This window comes from Pelecanus crispus, chromosome 3 (assembly GCF_030463565.1).
Source record: "Pelecanus crispus isolate bPelCri1 chromosome 3, bPelCri1.pri, whole genome shotgun sequence".
Taxonomy (NCBI): domain Eukaryota; kingdom Metazoa; phylum Chordata; class Aves; order Pelecaniformes; family Pelecanidae; genus Pelecanus; species Pelecanus crispus.
This window is the reverse complement of record NC_134645.1, coordinates 122,194,940-122,216,965: the sequence shown is the minus strand read 5'-3', so window position 1 is coordinate 122,216,965 and position 22,026 is coordinate 122,194,940. Positions and strand designations below refer to the sequence as shown.

The following is a 22,026-nucleotide window of genomic DNA, read 5'->3' as shown; positions in this document are numbered from 1 at the left end:
CAGTAGGCTTATGCCTTGTCTCAGAGGTGTCTGTCTAAACTCCCCCAAGGAATATCTGAAGTAGAGCTCATGGCTCTGTCTTAACTTGTGTTTCCTGGTTGGGAATTTAGCTTGATTCATCGAATTCCTTCATCATGCAGCCCAGCAAAGCACTTGAACACATGCTATATCCATACCCATGGGTATAGGCATTTGTGTCTTGGAATAAGGGGTTTTTTGAAAATGACATTTACAAAGCTGCTAACTAATGTAATACCTGTCATTCCATGCACCTAAAGGGGACACTGGTCTGGATGTAATTCTTACAGTCATCTAAAACAATATTGCGGTCTGCTTTGCTGCTGCTTCTTGTCATGAAAATGCCCACCAGCGCTCACCGTCTCCCTTAACTAATTCTTTAATGTGACAATATTGACAAGGAGAAAGTGCCTACAGAGTCTTCATGGGTCTGTGGAGGAAATTCTGGCTTATCTTGAGCAAACCCAGTGGTGCAGGAGATTGCTTGCTGGTTAGTGCAATGGTCAGGTGTATTTAAGATGAGCTTTAAACGCAGTGGTTTATGTTTAACAAAGGGTGGTGTAAAGTTCACCTTTCATACCAATCAAAGCCACTCCACCTTAGAGGAAGTTCACCTCATTCAAAGGAGGAGTGGTCCAGTTGCTGAATTTCATCAGGGTTCCTCAAGAAAGAGTCACCGTCAGGTTCTAATCCAGAAAAGGACTTAAACTGACCTCCATATAGCTACTCACATGTATAAACCCTTGTCTAGAAGAGCATATTAATTCCCAGTAGAGCTCAGGCAGGAACCACAGTGTGGAGATGCTAAATTGCTGCAGACACTGTCCATCCTGGCTCCTGTGGGACTGAGCACCACCTACACCAGACCCTTCTATGGCCCTCTTGCAGGGTAAGACAGCAGACACTTTCCACAACAAAAAATCTGGACCCTAGCAGAAATCCCATCATCACAGCCATCTGCCAGGGCATGTGAGCGCTTAAACTGGAGATTAATTTCTCCAACTAAGGAATAGTTTTGTCATTTGAAGATGATGGGAGTTGTTCCAAAGTAACTCGGGGCAGGATTAAGTCCATAGACATTTCAGTTTCCATCATACACCCCACTTCACCTGCACATGCTTCATCACACAAAGTAAATGAGTGTTTTTCTCACTCCTCAACAAAGCATCTATTGTTTGTAAAGCACCTGGGTATAATTGTTGAATAACTTTTTATTTCTGCCTTCAGCCTCTACTATGCTTTCTCAAGCACAGCTGACATTTTCTTGTATAGTTCTGATCTTCCTGCAACTTTAATATGAAGCAAATTGGAGAAGTCTGTCACAACAATTGTAGCTATTTCTACCTATTTGTGTTGATTATTGTTATATATTAACTGGTATGTTTTCATTCTAAGTTCAAGTGTAAACTTAAGCAGAACCCAAAGTCAATGTTTACATCTTCTAAACCTCTAAACATCAACATTTTATCTAATGTGTGTGCATGTGTGGAAGCACATGTTCCTGCATTAGTCATCCTTGACACTAAGCAGTTCCTTCTGTTTGATGTTTTAAACAATAAGTTATACAATATTTCCAAGATTGCTGTTGGCAATAATTACTGGTAGAAAATATGTTTTACCCATAGGAAATTACGCTGCTGTTTGGTATTATTAGTTCTTAGCACTGTTTTCTAACACTTTCTGAGGAATGGCAGAGATTGCTTCCTCAAGAGCAAAGGATAAACTGGAAAGGAAACAAGTGTTACGCTCCTCTGAAGAACCTTATAATAAGACAGGCAACTTACCAGGAAAAAGATGTGGCCAGATAGTAGTACATGCCCTGAGGAAAACTTATTTTCAAAAGTTCTGGCTACTTTTTGCAGGGCATTTCGATTTAGCATGGGAATCCAACCTAGAATTGATTCATCATTTTGCAATCTAAGCAATTTTGCTTTAGAGTTTAGAGGACTTTAGAAAGAGTCATCTTACAGCATGTCAAAGTACAGATGAGCTCTGTTGCACACGGAAACAGTAGTCTTTGGCAATAATTGTCCCACTGAAGTCAAATGACTTTCTTCTTCTACCCTCTGCTTGTAGTCCCTTAGAAGGATGAGCAAAACATTGCATGCATATCTGCAACTCGATGTTGAACAGTCATGGATTTAGAAATAGACTGTAAAATCTGTGGAGCAGACATGATGTTTTTCCTGACAGTTCGAATATTCTCTGACACACTGAAGCCAACCCCTGACTGGGACCTTTAGCATTCCCACACAGTATAATTAATTCTTAGTTACAAAAAGATCCAATCAGGCAGTCAGTTAGGACTCTTCCCTTTTGCTACAATTACCATCAAATTATCAATTTACTTGTCCAGTTTACCTTTACAGAGGCCAGGAATGGGAATTGAAATTTACCAATGTTTTGCATATTTTAAAATATTTCTCAAGCATTTTGTAATACCAGATTATTGTGAAATTATCCTACTGCCAGGCAAATTTACTAAAGGAGGCGTCAGTGAAGCCTTTTGGGAGAAGGAGACTAAGAATTTGTGGAGGTTCTGTGGGGGTCCCTTGTGTGACAGAAGCAAGAATCATTTCAGGCTTTTCTATGTGCAGTGCTGATGGTGCCTGACAAAATGTGTCCCTACTGTGGTCCTTAGCCAACACAAACAAGAGTCTAAAGTAATAGCAATAATACCAATTAAATGACAAATGGTGAAATAGCAGATGTGTTCTGTGAAAAATTTGACAGTAAATGACAGTTTTGTAAGGCAGAGCATCAGAATTGTCCTGGGAAGCTGCAGTGTCAACATGGGAAAGACAGACGTGTGGAAACAAACTATAGAGAGTGAGAGACTAATGACAGTGTAATGAGGTTGCTTGTTTTTCACAGGGCATAAGACATGGTTATTAAAACCACTGTATTTCCTCAAAAGAGTATTTGCAAGTGTGCATGGGTGTACAGAGGTTGGAGCACTTTCAGTCAGACCAATGTCATGGGAGCTTTGGCTTCCTTAACCACGAAAAGGTGATTAACATTGAAACATTTAGTAAAGAAGGCTTGATGATGAGTTTAAGGGGAAAGATGAAAAAATCTTCTATATCATTATGAGCAAAAGTGCACTCATGAAGGATCTAAAATTATGATAGATAAAGATAGACAAAGAAATTCATGAGAGATAAAAGGAATAATGGCAGGAAGATGGTAGATGAGCAAGGTGATGTGCAGGTAATGTAAATTCCAGAAGTATGGAAAATAAAGTAGTGTTTCAAGCCTTTAAAAAATCACCAAAATTATTAGTTAATTGGCTTAACAGAGATAGGTGAGATAACTGACAGAACTAGAATACCAATATGAAGGGACGTAACTTGCTTGGGAAAGAAGAGCAGGAAGAAAGGAGGAGGATGGATGGACTTGTCTTTACAGCCAGATACTAAAGACGGGGAGACCTGTTGAACATTATGTCCACCAAACCATGACAGATGGATTCAAGAGACTTCTGAGAAACTTCTGAGCCATCCAAAGTGTGGTATGTAGTGTGCTTGATGTCTGTAGAGGAAGGAATCCAGCAACATACAGACTGTTCAGCTAGTTCTCATAATGCATTGCCTTTTATATATGTGTGTGTGTGTGTGTGTACATTATATATATATACACACACACATACACACATGTTTATATAAAGCAGAGAAAGCCATTGGCAGAGAGTATATAGCAGTTTGGTACAGAGAATTTGAAGGTGAGAGGCAGATTGGCTGAATATATTCACAAGAGGGTTACATTTGTGCTAGGACAGAAATACTTAACTTGTTTACAACATGGAGCTCTATTCATCCACTAATCCCCTTAAAATCCTGTCATAGTCAGCGGAGAGATAATAGGTAACACTTGTCTAATCTATCTAGGTGACTACTTTAGGATGAGATGAATTGTGTTCTTTCCACTGACTGTGAAGGGAGAAAAATTAAGCTTTAGATATCCACATTTAATCAGGTGAATCCCATGACAGACATCAGGAAATTATGCCCTTCAAGGGAAGAAAAAAAAAAAAAAAAAAAAAGAGTTGTTTAGACTAAACTAAAGGGCCTAAGAGTTTTAAGTGAAGGAGAATAATTTAATCCACGTGTCCGTCGTGGTACACAAGGTATTGTGTAATGGAGTACATGGCAACAAAGGTGATTCAGATTAGATTTTAGTTAATGAGAAGAATGCAATTCTAGACAGGATTTCCTAGGAAGGTAATGAAACTTTCATCATCTGTGCTTCCTAAGGACAGGATGGGTAAATATCTGCTGAAAATTACACAATATCATTGATTGTCCTTAAGACAAAAAGACCAATGGAGATCCCTTCCAGCCCTGCAATTTCATACACACTAATTAAAGATGCAAGAGTAGTATCCAGAATTTCAGAACTCTAATGAGGGACAATTTACCATAGTATGAACCAAGCAAAACAGATGAACAGGTGCAACACAGAATGTTTGAGGAAACCAAAATATAGGCAAAAAATGTCAGGCATTAGTTAAAAGCAGATCTGAAAGTTCAGAAAATGTCTGATTGAATGTGTTTGCATGAATCTGCATTCTGCAGGTTGAATGCAGGATACAGAAACATGATAGTAGGACCTGCCAAAGATAGGTAGGTTACATCTAGAAATCAGCTAAAGGACTATAGGACTCATGGTAGCACTGGAGTATGATCATCCATACTGTTTAATTATTAATGAATTTTCTGATATGGTTTTAGCCTTCTCCAACTAGCATTCTCCTAGTATGCAGGCACAGTTCAGGAATGAGCACTGCCATGCACTCTTCCCAATAAGCAGTTTGGGTAGAGGAAAAATTTCATTCTGTGAAAACAAGCCATTTGGCTTGAAAACAAGGCAAACAATCTATTCCATTTGGCCTCAGGGCCACAAAATAGTTCCTGGCTCCATTTAGTACAATGGCGCAGATATAGCCCATATTTATACCTGCAGAAGCAGCGACAGTTTGATTGTTGGAAAGCAGTTGTGAGAAAACAGATTGTGGAAATTTGACTTCACAACTGTCAAAGCAGAAGCTGAGAAATTGATAAGTCAAAGCAAAAGATGGTGCACTTAATGTTTGAAGGCGGGTAAAATAGACTAGGAAAGGCATTTTACAAAGGTAATCGATCAGTGAAAAGAGGAAAGGCTATCAAAAGGAAGACAGTGTGGAAATATGTTATTTACAGAGTTCTGCTTATGGAACAACAGAGCAGATTGTTCTATAGCACATGAGTACTTGATGATGATGCAGCTAAAGGTAGACAGTAAACCCTCATTTTCCAAACCATCAAGCCATGTCTGGAAGAACTATACTGTACCCTGGGTTTAAGAGTAAACCTGTAAGTCTCTAACATCAGGAAAGGCAAACTAATAAAGAGCGGGTGAGATGGTGACAAATACTGCTCGAAAATTAGTTCAAAATGGGGTGAATGTAAGCATTATTATACTAACTGAAATATACTATCAAGTTATGTAGGAACTAGTATCTGGAAATGAGATCCAAAGTGCATCCTGTCCAGCCTCTCATTTTCAATCGTAGTCACAACAAAGTGCTTCCAAGAAAGGAGCAAAAACTTGGCAGTGCAAAAGTCTGCCAATGAATAAAAGCATCAGTCTTAGAGGTAGAGGCTTAAAGACCTGAGGCTTTTGTAGTAGTACGTAGCTCTAAATTTTGGTTGTAGTTTGTTAAGAGAGTTCTAAATATTTGTTGACTTCCAGTGTCTTCGTTGTCACTTGCTAATTTCTTGGCCCTGAATGGTTCTTGCTCTAACGGGCTGTATCCTATGTGCTGTATCATATGTGCTGTAAAATGGATTTGCTTTTACAGGTTCTGATATTTCTACCTGTTAATATTCCTTTGTATTACAAATGAGTTGCAAAAGATTTTTGAGGAACTAAAGGGATCTCTTCTGGGCCTGGTTGCACTTCAGATTTGTGTTTTTTAATCATAATGAGCTGTATTTTATTAAATTCCTCAAACACAAGGGAGGACAGAGACCAGCTGGAAAGTGTTATTTGACTGAAAAATACAGGAATTAAATGACATTCAACCTGGAAAAATGAAGCTAATAGAATACATACGAAATAAAAATGAAGTATCTAAAACATCGGTGCTCTATAGGTGGGGAACAGAATCAAGGGAGCCAGAGGTAGCGGGTGGATGAAGGAGGCCAGGAGGGGTGATAAATACTTGCCATGCTGCAGGGTCTCAGAATACTCTATAGAAGTACAGAGACTACCCACAGGCTGCACCACAGTCATGAGAGGATCACTGGTCTCTTACAAACTCCTCCAGTTCTAGCTAAAGAAAGTTTATTCATTTCTTGGTGAAAAAAAGACAATACCTTAGCATATGGTGGCCTTAGTGAGACAGCGTAAGAAGTCTCTCCATTCTCTGTATTCATCTGCTCAGGGGGTTGGTTGGTCAAAATATGCTGAGTAGTGGCACGAGATTTGCATTTGGGAAGCATGATGAAGGTAGGGCTGCGGTCTCCTTTTCCTCTGAATTTGTCCACTCTGGAAGATCATATAGTATGTTCTTCCAAGGTTAATGCTGTTGAAATTGTGCTGTCTGGACCTTGAAGTAAAAATTTGGCTTCGTGTTTCTCCCTGTACTCATTCCAGAGCATAGCTCCTACTAACTTACAAAACAGAGCAATATTTTCATGTGTGGGACTTAATAAATTTACACCTACAGCCACAATCTTGTTGATAGAGTCAACACAATCTGAAGCCAACAGCAGTAGGGAAATGAAGTGAGCTCGGGTAACCCTTTGTAGTCTTATGTTTATTTTAGTCTGATGAACAAACTATTAAAGAATGTGTGTGTGCATCCACTAAAGTACCCAGATTGGGGCTATCTTCACAACCACTCATTTTTGTTGGAAAAGGAACTATTCTGATTATTTCCTGAAATTCATTAGCCAATGAAGTTGAAAAGTTTTTTTTTCTTTGTTATTGTCTCTGTTGTTTCATTAGTATGGCATCTCTTTCTATCTATTCTTTCTGTCACAGTAAATTAATCTCCTTAGCCCAGCAAAGAATACAGTATTGTTTTTACATAATTAAGATGCCAACTACAGAGCAAAACCACACAGAACAAGATCTAGTCATGGCACCACAACACAGAGTTGATTTTTAAATTAATCAAGGGTATGTATATCTCTCAAAGTTTATCAGGGTTAAGTTGGAAATAGTTAACCCTTTTTTATATTTTACGGATATGTGCACCATGTGTAAGTAATTTTTTTCAAGATTTCTTTCCATACATACATAATTCCAACTCATCCTGAATTTCCACAGACAACATAATGTGACCCCTCAGTTTCTAGTGTGAGTTTATGATTAATCTAGCTGTAATCTAATCTTTTCCTTGCAAATAAGCAAGCAAATGATCTTTGGATTTTCAGTAATCAAGCAAGAAGTTTAAAGACTTGAAGAAAAACACATATTTCAGTCCAAGTACAAGAATTCTCTGTATTGCTTCAAGAATCAAATATAAAGAGAAAGTTTATCTGTCCCAAGTTAGAATCATGTTTCTTCCCTGAAATTAGCACAGCTTTCCAAGTTCCAGCATAGATCTGTTGATATCCATAGAGTCAACTGACAACATATTGGTTTAGGATATAGCTCTAAAATCTTTGGAAAGTAATAATAACGCTGCTAGACATGCTTTTCTTCAAAATTGGGAAATCTTCTATTTCATATGTTATTTTCTTGACTGCATTGTGGATATATCAATGTGTTTGAAGTTCAGCTCAATAGATACAGGTATTCATGTAACAACTGACTAATTGAATTGGTGGTTAAATAACCCTAAGCACTGAAAAGCTTGATTGATTTCAATCATTATTGTTTGTGAAAACTAATAATTTAGCTGAAGGATATTAAGTCCTTGCTGTGACACTTCGGGTTAAAGAGCTACCAATGATATAAAGCACTCTTTTCTTTTCTGGATCCCTGATTTGAGCCCAATCGGGGTTCCTCTATCACAAAACCCCCACAAATAAATCAAACACATTTTGGCACAGTTTGTCGTCTGCTTAGCAAATGTATGAGACTAAACTGACACTGATCCTTAATCACCTTTAATCCATGGAGAGGGAATGATCCTACCAGGGCAGGAAAAAGGTCATTGGCAAGATCATGGGGAGAAACTAAGTTGGCAGTTAATTTCATAAGCCTGACCTGGGAATAAATGAAGGGCTTCTATTTTCAGGGTAATCTGTGTATGTAAAAGATCTGCATATAAAAAGTTAGGATATTTAAGAAGGTATTTATGTGTTAAAAGCATGATAAACATGGTATTTGTCTGTTAAAACTTTGATTTAACTTTTGAGCTCTAAGGCCTTATTGTTTATGATAATTATATAATTAACAATAGATTTTTTTTCATTATTAAACTCTGGTGACCTGGTTATGAATTACAAGGGGTATCAGCAACTTGAGATGGAACAGATTGTAATGAAAATGCTTTGGGGTTCTACAGCTGTCACCAGGTATGTTGGCCAGTTTCTGTAGGTTTGCAACCACATTTTCTTTTTTTTTTTTTGAGAAGTGCTTTTCCTTTCCTAGTTTGTATGTGAAAAACCCACATGAAGGAATATTTAGAGAGGCCGTGATACTCCAAAGATTCATGTTATATGCTTCACTTTCTGTGGTTTGGATTAGCCCACTGACCCAGGCCGACTCATAATGTATCAGTCCAGCATATGCATAAATACAGATTTGAAGGAATGGGATTAGACGACAAAGATTAAGAAAATTTAATTGGCTTTAGACTGTTAAACCAGATTAAAAAATTGAATAAGCAAAAATACATTGGCAGGAAAAGCTAAAGAGCTTCTACACGTTCCTTTCCTAGAAATCCTAGGCCAATTCAAGACCAAATCTTTAGGAGCTTCCTTCATACATGGGAACTGAGAGCACAGAGGTACTGGGCTTTTGCCATGCAGGCAAAGGATGAGAAAAGAATAAACTTTGTTCCTTTCTTCCAAAGTCTTTTCAGGAGAGGACTGCAGTTTCTGTATCCTCAGTGGATGGAGATGGCTTCTTGAGTCAAATCTCTGCAAGCCAGGATTTAGGATTCAGTTCCAGCCTTGATATTGCAAACCATCCATGCCAAGTAAAGTGCTCTCAAGTCATTGTGTGGGTCTGAGCAGAGTTCTGAAGCACTCACATTCATGTCCGTGAGAGCTCCCTTCTCATTTCAGGGTCTGAATATCCAAGTTACCAAAGGAACCAATGTATTTGGTGTTCATCTCCTTTACACATCTCATCATAACTGTGCTGTGGTGGGGTTCTTCAGACGCTGAATGTTTTCATGATTTGTCACTGGTTAAGTTCCTCCTTCAGCAAGCAGGTAGAACTGGCTTGCTTTCAGTAGAAAACTGTATCAACTGCACAACTTTTCATAAAGCTCATGCAAACACTGCATACACCTTCATTTTATGACAAGATCAGCTTATTTCAGTTGAACCAAATATCATTTAGGGATTGATGGAAGACATACCTAGTTCAAACTACAGGACAGTTCTGATCCTTCAGATATTAAATACCATGACTTTAAGCATTCCTGTTAAAAGCAAAGAGGCAGCAGATCATATGCAGAAGTGTATGTGTGCGCAGTATTGTGTCCTCCAAGCCTTTTGTCTTGGCTTCAGGAAGCCAGTTTAGAGAAAGATTTGAATTTCAACAAGTACACTTTTCTCAGAGACACATCTTGACTTTGGGTATTTACACTCTAGCCCTTAGCTCTGGTTTTGGTGTATTCTTTATTGGATAGCTTTAAAGATTTTTGTTATTTGCTCACTGTAAAATGCAACATTGAAGGTAGTAGTGGGCAATTCTAAAGGGACATGATCAATTTGGGCTCTGTAAATTTCATTATTGTTAAAGAAATATACTTTTCAAGAACTAATTAATAGTCATTATGTTTACACAATGCTTTTTACTTCAAGTATTTTTAAGACAGCCTACAAAAACCACTTCATTGTCATAGCAGCCTGAAGCACGTTCTTAAAATGCGGAAACTGAGACATACAGATTTTGTAATTTGCACAGGGCCTCAGAGGACTTCAGTGATAGTTCAGAAAAATTCTAGGCCTCCTGACCTTTCATCCCACATTCAGTCTTATCTTTCACGTGTAATGATTTTTCAGAATACTAACTTCAATCTTATTTTGTCTTCCTAAACCCCAGATATTTCTCTTTTCAATGAGTAGTGAGATATAGTGGTGAATGCCGAACTGATTGAAGCTACACGTTCACTTCAGCATGGACACCAAGGTCACAACTATGATACAACTTCCACACAGCCCATTATGGGAATTCTCCATGCTTGCATTTTGAGCCAGGGTCCTGCAGACTCCTGGATGTGCTTCAGTTTGTGCAGTGACTCATTCTGGAGATTTCAGTGAGACAGCTCCAGCACTCAGGAAGTTCAGCACATGGGCTCTAGGTTGCATTTTATATTGTACTTGAAATCATGACAATCAAAACCAATAAACATTTTTCCAGGACTCTTGGTAATAATTCTGGGAATCTTCAGCTAAAGCAAGCATTAGTGCAGTTTGAAAGTCTTTCAAGAGACTGTAACACCAGGTAGCAAGCACTGACAAGGTGATCTCACAAGATGACCTTCCTCTGCATAGCTTAGTGAACGATTTCAGAGGCCATTCATTTTTTATGTCTCAGCTTCTGGTTGTGCCCAATTCGTAGCCTGATTTTCAGAGCTGCTGAAATGCTCATAGTAACAGTCCCTGGGAGCCTTTTGAGATGGCTTTCTAATTACACACAAAAAGCATGTGAATTCTTCTGAGTTATTTCCTTTGAAAAAGCAGCTCGGTATTCATGAAATAAGGAAACAGAACAAGTTTTTTTGAAAAGGAAAGAACTAAATATTCAAAAAATGCCAAGGTTAGCAGAGTATAGCATTAGGAAATAACAGAGAGATTTCTCCCTGAACTTGTGACTTAGCTTTTGAGAAAAACAGCTTTTCTGAAGAAGCCCAGTTTGACATTCCACAGCAGCAAGAGAGAAGGTTACTGTTCCTGCTCTATAATGGTATCTCTTTCAATATAGCTTTCCATAGACATTAAACATCTTACAGTGTAATGTGGATTAGAGGAAAGCAGTAGATTTAGGATATTCTGACCTTAATAAAGATTTTTGCAGTGTCTCCTGTTATGTTCTTATAACAAAGTTTGGGAAATATGACATACCTGAAACAGCTACTAGACAGATGTATGACTGTTTGGAAAATGGGATTCGGGAGGATTTCTGAAACTGGAAAGATGTTAACTAGTAGGGTTTTGTAACAGTCTTCATTCCTTTACTGTTCAGTAGTTTTGTTAGGGATGTGACTGACGGAATACGGTGTGTGTTTATCGAGTTTATAGATAGTACCACGCTGGAATATGCTGCAGATATGCTGGAGAGGGACAGGATCAAAGCTAAGAGAAGTGGTCAGGCAGGGAGAGGAGAATGCTGTCATTCCTTAAAAAGCCGAGTTGTTCTGTACGTAAATTATATGCAAGGATGGTAAATCACTGGTTAAGCAATAGTTCTGCAGGAAAAAGTCCTGGGAATATCATGGGTCACAAGCTGATTTGGGTTAACGTGCCAGGTAGAGTGACAGATGTGATTTTGGTACATACGAAGAGGTACTGTTGAAGAGAGAGACACTCTCCAGCATAAGCTGAAATACTGTGTCAGTAAAATTCAAGAGAGATGTGAGCCACTGGAGATATCCAGAGGAAACCAAGCAAGAATGATAGCAGACATAGAGAACAGTACCTAAAAGGAAAGATTGTTAGAAGTATAGTTATTTGGCCTTTGTAGATATTTGCCCTAAGATTAATTGCATTAACTGTATTTACAATTAGAGGAGCTCAGGGCAACATGCTTAGATGTGAATGCAGCAAATACATATGCTTATCAGTTTCCTGTGGCAGTAAGGTTCACACTTAATTGCATATGACATTAAAAAAGTACTTCCTTTTATTGTTTTGCATTTTAATGTATTATGCTGCAAGAAAGAGAAAGACAGTGTATCATGAAGTGTCATGAACATGATGGCAACAATACATCTTTAATTGTACTTCTTTCTTTGACTGTTTTTACCACCATTCTCAGTTCTGCAGTGTCCCACAGCAGTTGTGACTGTCATCATACACAGTTCTTCAGGTGTGGTCATGTTATGTGATTTATATAATGGCATTGCAGAATTGTGTATCATCATCCTCCTATTATTTATGAAACATAATACATGATTTTACTGGTATTCTGAGTAAATGTGCCCAGGGAACAACAGTCATCTTAGGGGGTTTGGGATTACTGATTCCATTCCTTGCATTAATGTAGAAGCTTGTAAGGGAAAAGAATATTTTGGGGTTTTTCTGCGTGTATGTTGCTTACCTTTTCTTCAGTTGGAATTTCATTTGCTAGTGCGTTGATTTTTTTCTCTCTCCTCTTTAAGTCTCTCTCACATTTCTCACTGCTTGGTCCTCACAAACTGACTAGCATTGTGTCTTGTGAAAATACTATCAATAAACTACTTATGCATTTACCACATCATTAAGAAATAAGTTACGAATGATTTTAATATGAAGCTGGACTAGAGTCTTAGGCCAGGATTTATCGCACCTCAGTTTAGGCACTTAATTCAAGTTACAGTCTAAAGGCCTTATCACTGAAAAGAGAGTCATCTTGAGAAGTGATGTAACCCACCCCAGAAATTATCAAATCACCAGGTGTGCTCAATGATTATTTACAGATTTTAGTAATAATCACTACTTTTTTTTGTATTTGTGATGAATCCAGACCTTATTTCTTGCTGTGATGAAAACCAGCTAATCTAATCTAATCCTAATCTTTTTTCTTTGCTTCCAGACTATTTCTTAACACATTACAACCTGTCATTTTACAGCTGTTTAGTTTCAACCAAAGTTTATTGTGTGAAAAGTAAGAGAGCTTTTAGAAGACCAATAGTTTTTGTCATCTGGTTGTGTTTATTGAAATGTTCAAAAAATTATAGATCAGTCAAATGCTATTTGCCTTTGTAAAATCAGTAGCGATTAGACACTATTTTTAACTCCCCAAACCACTGGACAGGGTGATTCTTACATAGCAGGACTGTTATCAGCTCAGCAATTCTCTATTTAAGGTTCTTCAAAACTCCTAAATGTACCTCCTAGCCCTGATATATTCTGTATTCTCCCACTGTGCTACTTCTTGATACCTCACCACACAAAGAGAAATCATTGTTATCACCAGAAAAAGATTATAGAGAGCAGAAACCTTCTGAATGTTTTGAACAAGAAAGGTGCGTGCAAAAAAAGGAAAATCATTTAGCTTCCAAACAGTGTAATTACCTTCTTTAGCTACTCCCTTAGCCTGTACAAATTCGGCTGTAAGCCTCTTGTTTCTGATATACCTAAGGAATATTTTATTGTTTATTTTTAAATCTTTTAATGTTTGTTCTTGGAAACCTACTTTTGCTCTTTGCAATTTCCTCTTACTTAACGCCTGCTGAAGTTTAAGTTCCTGTTTATTGGCTTCCCTAGGATCGTGTTTCCAAAATTTGAAGGATTTCTGTTTGGTTGAAATAGACTCTTGAACCTTGCCATTCATCCGGTTTAGCTTAATCCTGCCTTCCTGGTTCCCTTTCTTGCACAGTACACAAGCCTTCAGAGACGGTTCCTTTTAAAGTACTGTCCTTATTGCCTTTCCTGTCTTACAGTTTTACTTTTAGGAGCTTTAGACTAATCTAAGTTTACTAAGTGTGTGAATTCTATTTCATTTCTTATTTTTTACTGCAAAAAACACACAAGCAACTCAGAATTATGAGCAGAACCCACCAAGAACGAGAGGTAGAACAAAGAAAGCAGTAAGATGGGAGAAGGGAACCAGGGGTGTATTTACTGTTGCCACTTTTGCTGTATGTCTAAACTGAAGGTGGAGAGCTGCCTGCAGAATCCCAGTAAAGTTGAATGAACCGGTACGTGTCAGGTTCTGCACTCATGGCCACCAGTATTTTCATCCCCACCTACCATGCACTGCTGATGCTGCAATGTAATGGCAGAAGTTCTGACTGCAGGTAGGCTATCCACCATGTCCTACTAACAAGCACCTTATTCTGGACTGGAAAGTAAAAGGCCCGGCATGCTAAAATCCTTATATAATGGGTTGGGTACAAGTGCTATTGCCACAGATACCCTGCCAAATCCAGGCTCTTGCACTGAGTGCTTTGTGAAATCTTGTAAATCCATAGTAAGCCACATCCATCACCTGAAGGACCAGCACCCACACTAACAAGGGTGGCTTTCCATGTTCTGCCTTTCCTTCTGACAGAGCAGTGTTTCTGACAGACATAAATCTTCATTTATAGGTAGGAGTTTTGAGCATTAAGGTCTTATTTGTCACATTAGAAACAGAAATTGATCTGAAATTAATGAAATACCTATGGAATTCCTCGTTGTCTTTCATACCTCTCATTTAAGGTTTTCCTAGATGATTTTTGAAGGTGTGTTCTAAGATGTATGTCCTTCTGAAAACAAAGGTGTGTAATGCATCAGTGTCTGGAGCTGAATCGAGAAAACAGAATACCAGTGTCAGGGCATGAACTTAACAATGCTGCAGATGGACAGGCTTTTGCCAACTGCACCACAGGATTAGATGACCAGGTTGCTAAAACAGAACTGTGTGGAGGCCCCTTTGCCCAATGGAATAGGATGAGACCAGCAAATTTGCTGACTTGTCTATATGATGTCACATCTGCAACCCTTTCATCTTGTTTGGGAAAGGAAGAACTTGCGCAAGCTGCATTCAACATTTAATTGAAAAAGACAGAGCTCTGCAGGCACATAACTGTATTGTATCTTCTTTGGCTGGCTCAGAAGTTGATACTAGTTTCTAGGAATTTTTTTTTTTCACTTGAGAGCACTAGGTTTGTCTTTCAACATTTGATCTCTGGAGCCATCACTCATCTCTCTGGTGGTATTCTGTTTCCTTAGAGCACTACTGGAATTCAGCCAACTCCATGTTTTGGACACCACCAAAGACCTATGCAATTGCCATTTCCTCTCGTATCACACATTGTGAGAATGTATTACTCCTCTCTCAGAGCAGTATCACATCCAACAGTCATTAACTACTTGTGCACAAAACTTCATCAGTTCAAATTTAAAATTGTCAGCAACTTTCCATTTTGTCCTGTTTTTCTGGAGAGGATTTAGTATTTCAGACTACTTTAATTCATTCTAGGACCTGGAAATTGAAATGCTTTAAGGTAATTTAGCCATTCAGGGTCTTCCATTGGGTTTTCAAACTGGTGAGAAAGGAGAAGAATGTTGCCCTTCAATCCCACATATAGGTTATGAATGTCTGTGATCCAACAAGCATAGAGGCTTCAGATTGTGAGGACAGGAGAGGCTTGGCCATCTTATTAGCACAGTAAGCTGACTGGGCAGAAAAAATGGGTAAAAGAAGTGGTAATTCTTTGGACAGTGATATCTGCACATTTCTTCTGTACAGCACTGATGTCAGAAATGGATAGCCCCTATTAAAACTGGGTAAGTAGGAACACCCTTCGGAGGACCTCTCACTTTCTTCAGGCATAATGCAACATTGATGGTCATGTAGCAACTCTTGATTCTGCAGTTGAATACATGAGGTTTATTCTAGCATCAAAACTCATAATCTAACAGGTTGTTCAACGCTAGGTTTTGGACTGTGCACTGAAATTTCTTGCTGAGCTTCCGTAGGTTCTGTTGTAACAGAAGCCAGGCTAGGTGGACACAGTGTGATCCTTCTGTGTCAAAATGTTTAAATTTATGATCCAGGCAAACTGACTACTTTTCAGAAGTGCTTAGTTCCCACTGCTGTCTAACATGCATGGGACCTGCCAGAACTCAACACCTCATAAAATTAGACTGCTCTTAATTAGGTGTCCAAACATTAGACTCAATCATTTATGTCTCTGAGACAGTATCTTGCAGACCAACTCACAATAAATTGCACTGAGCCATTTCTAAAACTTTATATTCCAGAAGGGTAAGGCTTAGACATTTGGTGTCCAGTCCAGTCCTGTCTGGGTAAGTACCAACAGTATTATGCGGGACTGCAGTTTTCAGTGATACTTGTATTTGCCATTATTTTTATCATTTGTTATGTTGAATATTCAAATGACTTGCATATTGAAATGTCAATAATTTAATAGCCTGTTGATTAATGAATGCCTTTTAATGAAAGCTTTGTATTTAAAAGCCCACTCTTGCAAACACTTTATGGGTGATTTATGATGCTTACCTTTACCTTTCTAAAAGTATGTAGTGAAAGATAGTCAACAAAGTCCCTTCACTAGTCAGTAGAGAGGGAGTTGTCACCACGGGCTGATTCAGAAGTCTGTAAGATAGATGGATAGAGTTATGTTCCAAAGCTGTCTTTCCCTTTCCATTAACTATGGAATTAATTAATGGGGGGTGGCTTAATTTAGTCTATATGCCTTTTTGATGATTCAGTTAGTTGAGATAAATTCTGCCATTTCTGTCAGTGTGATTCTTTTCAGTGGGGTTGTCAAGTTCACAGCTGCTCTAGGCCCCTTAACCTTTTTGCAGGGTTGGGCCTGTATTATTTTTTGTAAAACATTTGCTATGTAATTAAGCCCCTGTGTAAATAAGGCCCCATCCCTAGAAACATTCAAGGTCAGGCTCTGAGCAACCTGATCTAGTTAAAGATGTCCCTGGTCACTGCAGGGGGATTGGGCTAGATGATCTCTAAAGGTCCCTTCCAACCCAAAGCATTCTATGATTCTATGATTCTATTCTAATTAATTACATTATTGAATGTTTCTTTTTCTGCAGCCAACATCTTGTATATGGCAAGCCAAGAAATGATGAAGGTTGTGGAGAGAGACAGTACAACCATAAAGCAAAATTTAAAGAAGGTAACTGTTTAATCCTCAGAATTTTCATGGGAAACCCACATGCATGAGGAAACGTTACATCCAGTTATATTTGTGCAAAACCAGAATTTCAGCAGGCTTGATTCTGCTTTTATGTTAGTGTCATTCCATTGACTTTGGAGAAACCATTAAAGGGGTCACTGATCATTAAAGTGTCATTGATGCACACCTTTGTAAAAGTAGCATTCACCACTATCAGATATAGTAACCCATCTGGTATGTTTTCTTTGGTGGAGGAGAAACAGTCTATGTTCTGGCTAAGCCTGAGATGTGGTTCCATTGAGGCCAGTAGTTACCTGCATTCTGATCAGATAGGCAGATGGCCAGCCAGGACACGAGTGCAGGCTGATCAACCGAATCCTCTGACTTTGCTGCTAGACAGGTCAAGCAGAAGGTGTACCATCTGAGTTGTGTGGTGTCAGTTAAAATCATGGGATTCTGCAGGCTTGATTTTTCCATGGCATCAAAACATGATAGAGAGGAGTCAGGAAAATTATTATGGCTCCACAGTTTCAGCCATTCGACTGTAGTGTAAGAGAAAGACACAGAAAGTGCATTCCTCAGAGACTGGAGCTACTGCTATACAAGTAAATGAAGAAGTTTCGGGGACCTTTCTCCTGCACTGAACTTTCTTGTCTGTACGGTTTTATTGTTGAAAGAGATCCTGGTACAGTTTTGGTCTGTGCCGATAGCATTCTCCCAGTCAATTCCCAGGCATGGTTTGGGGGTTGGCACAGGCCAGAAACTGTTCCTAATTGGAGTTTTGATGTGGTCACCCTGTTTTGGAGGCTGAGAGAATTTAATAGTGTGGCCATGGTCAGACAATTCCAGATGGCTTATGAGCCAGAAAACTGTGACATTTAATAAACTGCTATTGGTGTAGCCTCCTTGTGAGTATAACATCAGTATATCATCAGTATAACATATTATTCTATTGTATCCCCTTCCTTCCCTCCATTTTTTTGTATCACCCATGCCTTTTTGCTGGAAGAATGATTCCAGCACTTGGCACTGGCAGAGATTTTCCTTGGAGAATGGAATTTTCTAGGACAGAGGTCCTAGATCTCTGTAAGATTACTTTGTGCCTTCATAAATCGGTCTTTCTTTTTTTGGCTAAAAATAGATTTTTTTTTACTTATCCAATTTGCCTTCTCTGCACTTTGAAAGGCATGTTCAGATGTTTCAGTTCTAGTTTTTTAAAAGGAGTTGAAATATCACACATGAACAAGGAACACTACACTGCACTAGGCATGCCTGGTTTTTCACATTTTTATTGCAGAGCATTCAAAGTTCTCCTGCACTTCAGAGGGAATCTCAGTGAAGAAACTGAAGGGTTGATCTTGCAGACTGCAAATATTCTTATTGTCTTGAACAGAACTTTCCATGGGCTGATCCAAAGCCCAGTGAATTCATGGAAAACGGTTGATTTTATTGACTGAATCACCTCTCTGAGTGTCAGGGAGCTGCAGGGTCTGCCTGTTCCCTGAGGGAAAGGAATCCATGAGCTGAGGGTGACCCCAGCACAGGCAGTGCCCTCACCAAGCAGGGTCCAGTCCCACAGCACCCAAGGGGGCAAAGTAACAGGGTCCGTCGACTGCCCGAGACAAGGCAAAGCAATGAACCAGGTCCAGCGTCCCTCCAGAGAATCCAGTCAGGAGCAAAAGGAGACAGGTCCAGAGACAGGACTAGAGACAAGGCTGCAACGTGGGTCCAAAGTCCATCCAGGAGACATGGCCAAAGCCGTGGTGGAAAGCAAGCTGCAAGGTGGGATCCATCCAGGTGACAGGCTATGTACAACGTAGGTCCAGCGTCAGTCTAGGACACAGGGCCAGGGACAGGGCTGGAGACAGATACTCCTACAGCGTAGCTTGAGAGGCAGAGACTAAAGGCGAAGGACAGAGATGGAGACCCTAGACCCATGGGCAGGGAGTGGGGGTTGGCGTCCCAGGTGAGGCTGGTGAGACCTGTTAGTGCCCTGAAACGAAGAGTAAGACTCTGCAGATTACCATGTTAGTCAGGGTACAAAAGTGAAGAGTTTGCAGAATCAAAAGTTCAGGTGCTTTTGGAAATTTTAATCACAAGCGCACGTGCTTGAAGTTAAGCTTAAAAGCTTCGTTGGATGAGGACAACAGTGGTGACAATCAGCTGCAGCTCCAGTGGCTTCAGGTGGTCTACTCAGATGCTTCACGTTACAAAAATACTTATTTCTTGTACTGAATGAAGGCCCAGCGCCAACAGTAAGAGTTTGCAGGTGTCCTAGTCTGCTTCATCTGTGCTTTTGTTGACTCTGTCAATCTAAGCTTGGCCTTGGCAGGCAGGAGCTTTCCTAAACCTATGTTAACTTTCTTTTATTGATTCTTTTATGTCCTCATACTTTTAAAGTGGCAAACATACTCAAGAAAACAAAAAGCTGAAGTGAGCTTACAAGCAGTTGGCAAACTAAAGAAAAAGCAGGTCTAAAAATGAAGCTAACTGCTTCTCTTTTTTCATCTTCTAGTAATTTCTGGGAATGTAAGAATTAAGGAAAGTTTTTTGAGTTGGCATTATGTTAAATTTGAAGTGTATAGACAATAAAAATGGGCTTAACTTATAAAGGTTGGAAGTTTATAAAAACAGGAACTATAGTCCAAGTTGCTATAGAACTGGCAAGCTGTCACTTCAAAAAATTTATACTGTTTAGTAGTCACTGTGATCATATGCTAAAAGCCAATCTTAACACCTGACTTTGCCAGCTGCTGTGGAATAGAAAAGTTATTTCTGGATCTTATTTGCATTCTGTGATCTGAAGAAGAAAGAAGAAGAGACACTAAATTATTCCAATCTTTCCGTGCCCAGGTTTAACTATAATTATTACTAGTTAGGGACCAGGAGAAATTTTATCTCCAGACTCCAGATTCTTAGTCTAACAATGCTAATTGCTCAGATTTATGTTGAAAGAATGGGAGCTGAAATGTTGTTTGGATAATTGAGTGATGTGTTTCACTTATAATCTTCTAAAGACAGAAGTTATGCACATTAAATAGCAGTGGAACTGTATGAGGAGGATGGAGACCTGTCTTGTAACGAAATAATAAATGATAGAGCATTTAAAATATTGGCTCTAAAGCTATTCGTCTGGATCAAGCCGTACATGAATGTAGACTTCTTGTTGCAATGACACAGGGAGTTGCAATGAATCACAAAATCTAAACAAGTAAGGTAGGGGATACAGATACAAGATTTGCTCAGTTTTGATGGTTAATTATCATTAGCTGGTTGTGTCTAAGCCAGCTGAGTTCTTTCACTAACAACACCAACTCCCTTTCCTAACAGAAACTGGAGGCAAAGCTACTACTGTACTAGAGGAAGTTTATTGTCATTCTTGCACAAAAGGAAGTGGGTGTAATTCTGTATTCTTAAAAGATGGATCACCATTGAGCATCATGGAGCTTTTACAAATAGAATAATAATTAAAAAAGGAAAGGGAAAATGGTTGCGTTGGGCAGTCCCCAGCATGCCTGTGATCAACAGTGTTATTTCTATATAGAGGCTCTCTACAGTATTTAACTTTTAACTCTGCATCATGCCACATTCGTTGCTTTATTTTAAGACTTAGCCTTATTGACTGTTTTTCTGTCAAGCAAACTTATAACGCTGTTGTAACCAAGAAGATATTTCATTAAAGGGTAAAACCAGGGTGCTTACAGAGGAAATTTTGCTTAGAAAAAAATCACCCCTCAGATTTTATGAGATATTTTGTTCATTACTTTGTGTGTAATACACAGTAGTCCTATTTTAAGTGTAGAATCTGCTCCAAAGCCCATCTAAATGAATAAGAGAGCTCCCACAGACTTCAGGAAGTCTTGAATCAGTTTGGCAGTGAACTTTCTGTAGTGGTTCCTAATTTCTTAAGACCATAAGTCATCTCCTGCAGCAACTGAAAATCATGATTCTTTTGGTAAGCACGTTAAACCAAAAAAGGTTTATATGCTCCTTGAGTTTAGTTTTGCCAGCGGCCTGGTGTAGCAGATACATTGATTGTGTAAGGAAAAAGACAGGAAACATCTGAAGGAGAGATACAAAGGTGAAAAGAAATCTGTTGTCTGAGAAGAATCATTTTTAATCAAATGGGAAAAAGTATAAACTGGAAGTTTATGGACACATGAACCTATTTTCACTCAGATCAAGGAAGTCTGTATTGTGGGTGGCTTATTACCACCCATATATAGATGGTTAGGTGGGGAAGAAATTCAGTTTTGAAAAAATAAAATGAATGAAGTATGTGTTTACCACTTCCTGCTTATTTCAATGGTGTATTTAGAATTTAAAGTAATACAAGTTTATATCACACCAATAATACCATAGAAAATATGTTCTCCAAGAGTATGAACTAAACAGTGATATGTAGAGATTTAGAGTAAAAATTGCAAAAATTAAGTATTTCCTTTCCATAGAAAAGTGCTAGGTTTTTCTTTTGAAAAAATTGTCTTTGCTAGAGAAAACTTTTAAAACTGAGCAACCAAGAACTATTTTGACCCCTGAAGCAGCTGTTTTGATGTTGCCCGGTGTTTTTTGTTTGAGTCTCTGTAGACATCCACAGGGGTTTAGTAATTATTCCCAGTGAGAGGAGCGTGATCTGAAGGTAAGTGGTTAAAAGAATACTACAAATGCTTTTCCTGCCCACAGCCTGAGTGAGTTGCTTGCCTACATTTGTGAAAAACCTTCCAAACGCTCTTTCTGAATAGGTGCAAAGTGCTCTCTCGAGCCAAGAACACCTCTTTTTTGGCTGGTCTCACATCCTTTTTGGCCTGCACTCCCTGGAGGTGCAGAGTTGAAGTTAGGGAAGTTGCACATGTGCTTGGGGATTTTGGTGCCTGTGTCATTTAACCACAAAAACAACCTTCTCTTTGAAACACCCAGAATGCCTGATCAGGGATCAGCAGTTTCTCTCCTCAGTGGAAAAGGATCCCAGTGAGCATTCAGAAGTTCAATTGACCACAATATACTCGTCTGTGATGTTTCACTTTTTCTATAACTGAGCTCCTGTTACCATC

General features: G+C 38.9%; 1 protein-coding gene across 2 annotated transcripts in view; it reads left to right on the top strand.

Annotated features, from left to right (window-relative positions):
• Positions 1-22,026, top strand: part of LDAH (lipid droplet associated hydrolase) — a 126,871-nt gene that overhangs the window by 94,845 nt on the left and 10,000 nt on the right. For both annotated transcript variants that reach the window (XM_075708172.1, XM_075708171.1), the window contains one exon: positions 16,893-16,975. In XM_075708172.1, coding sequence (XP_075564287.1) covers positions 16,893-16,975 — 83 coding nt within the window. The remainder of the gene's footprint in view (positions 1-16,892; positions 16,976-22,026) is intronic.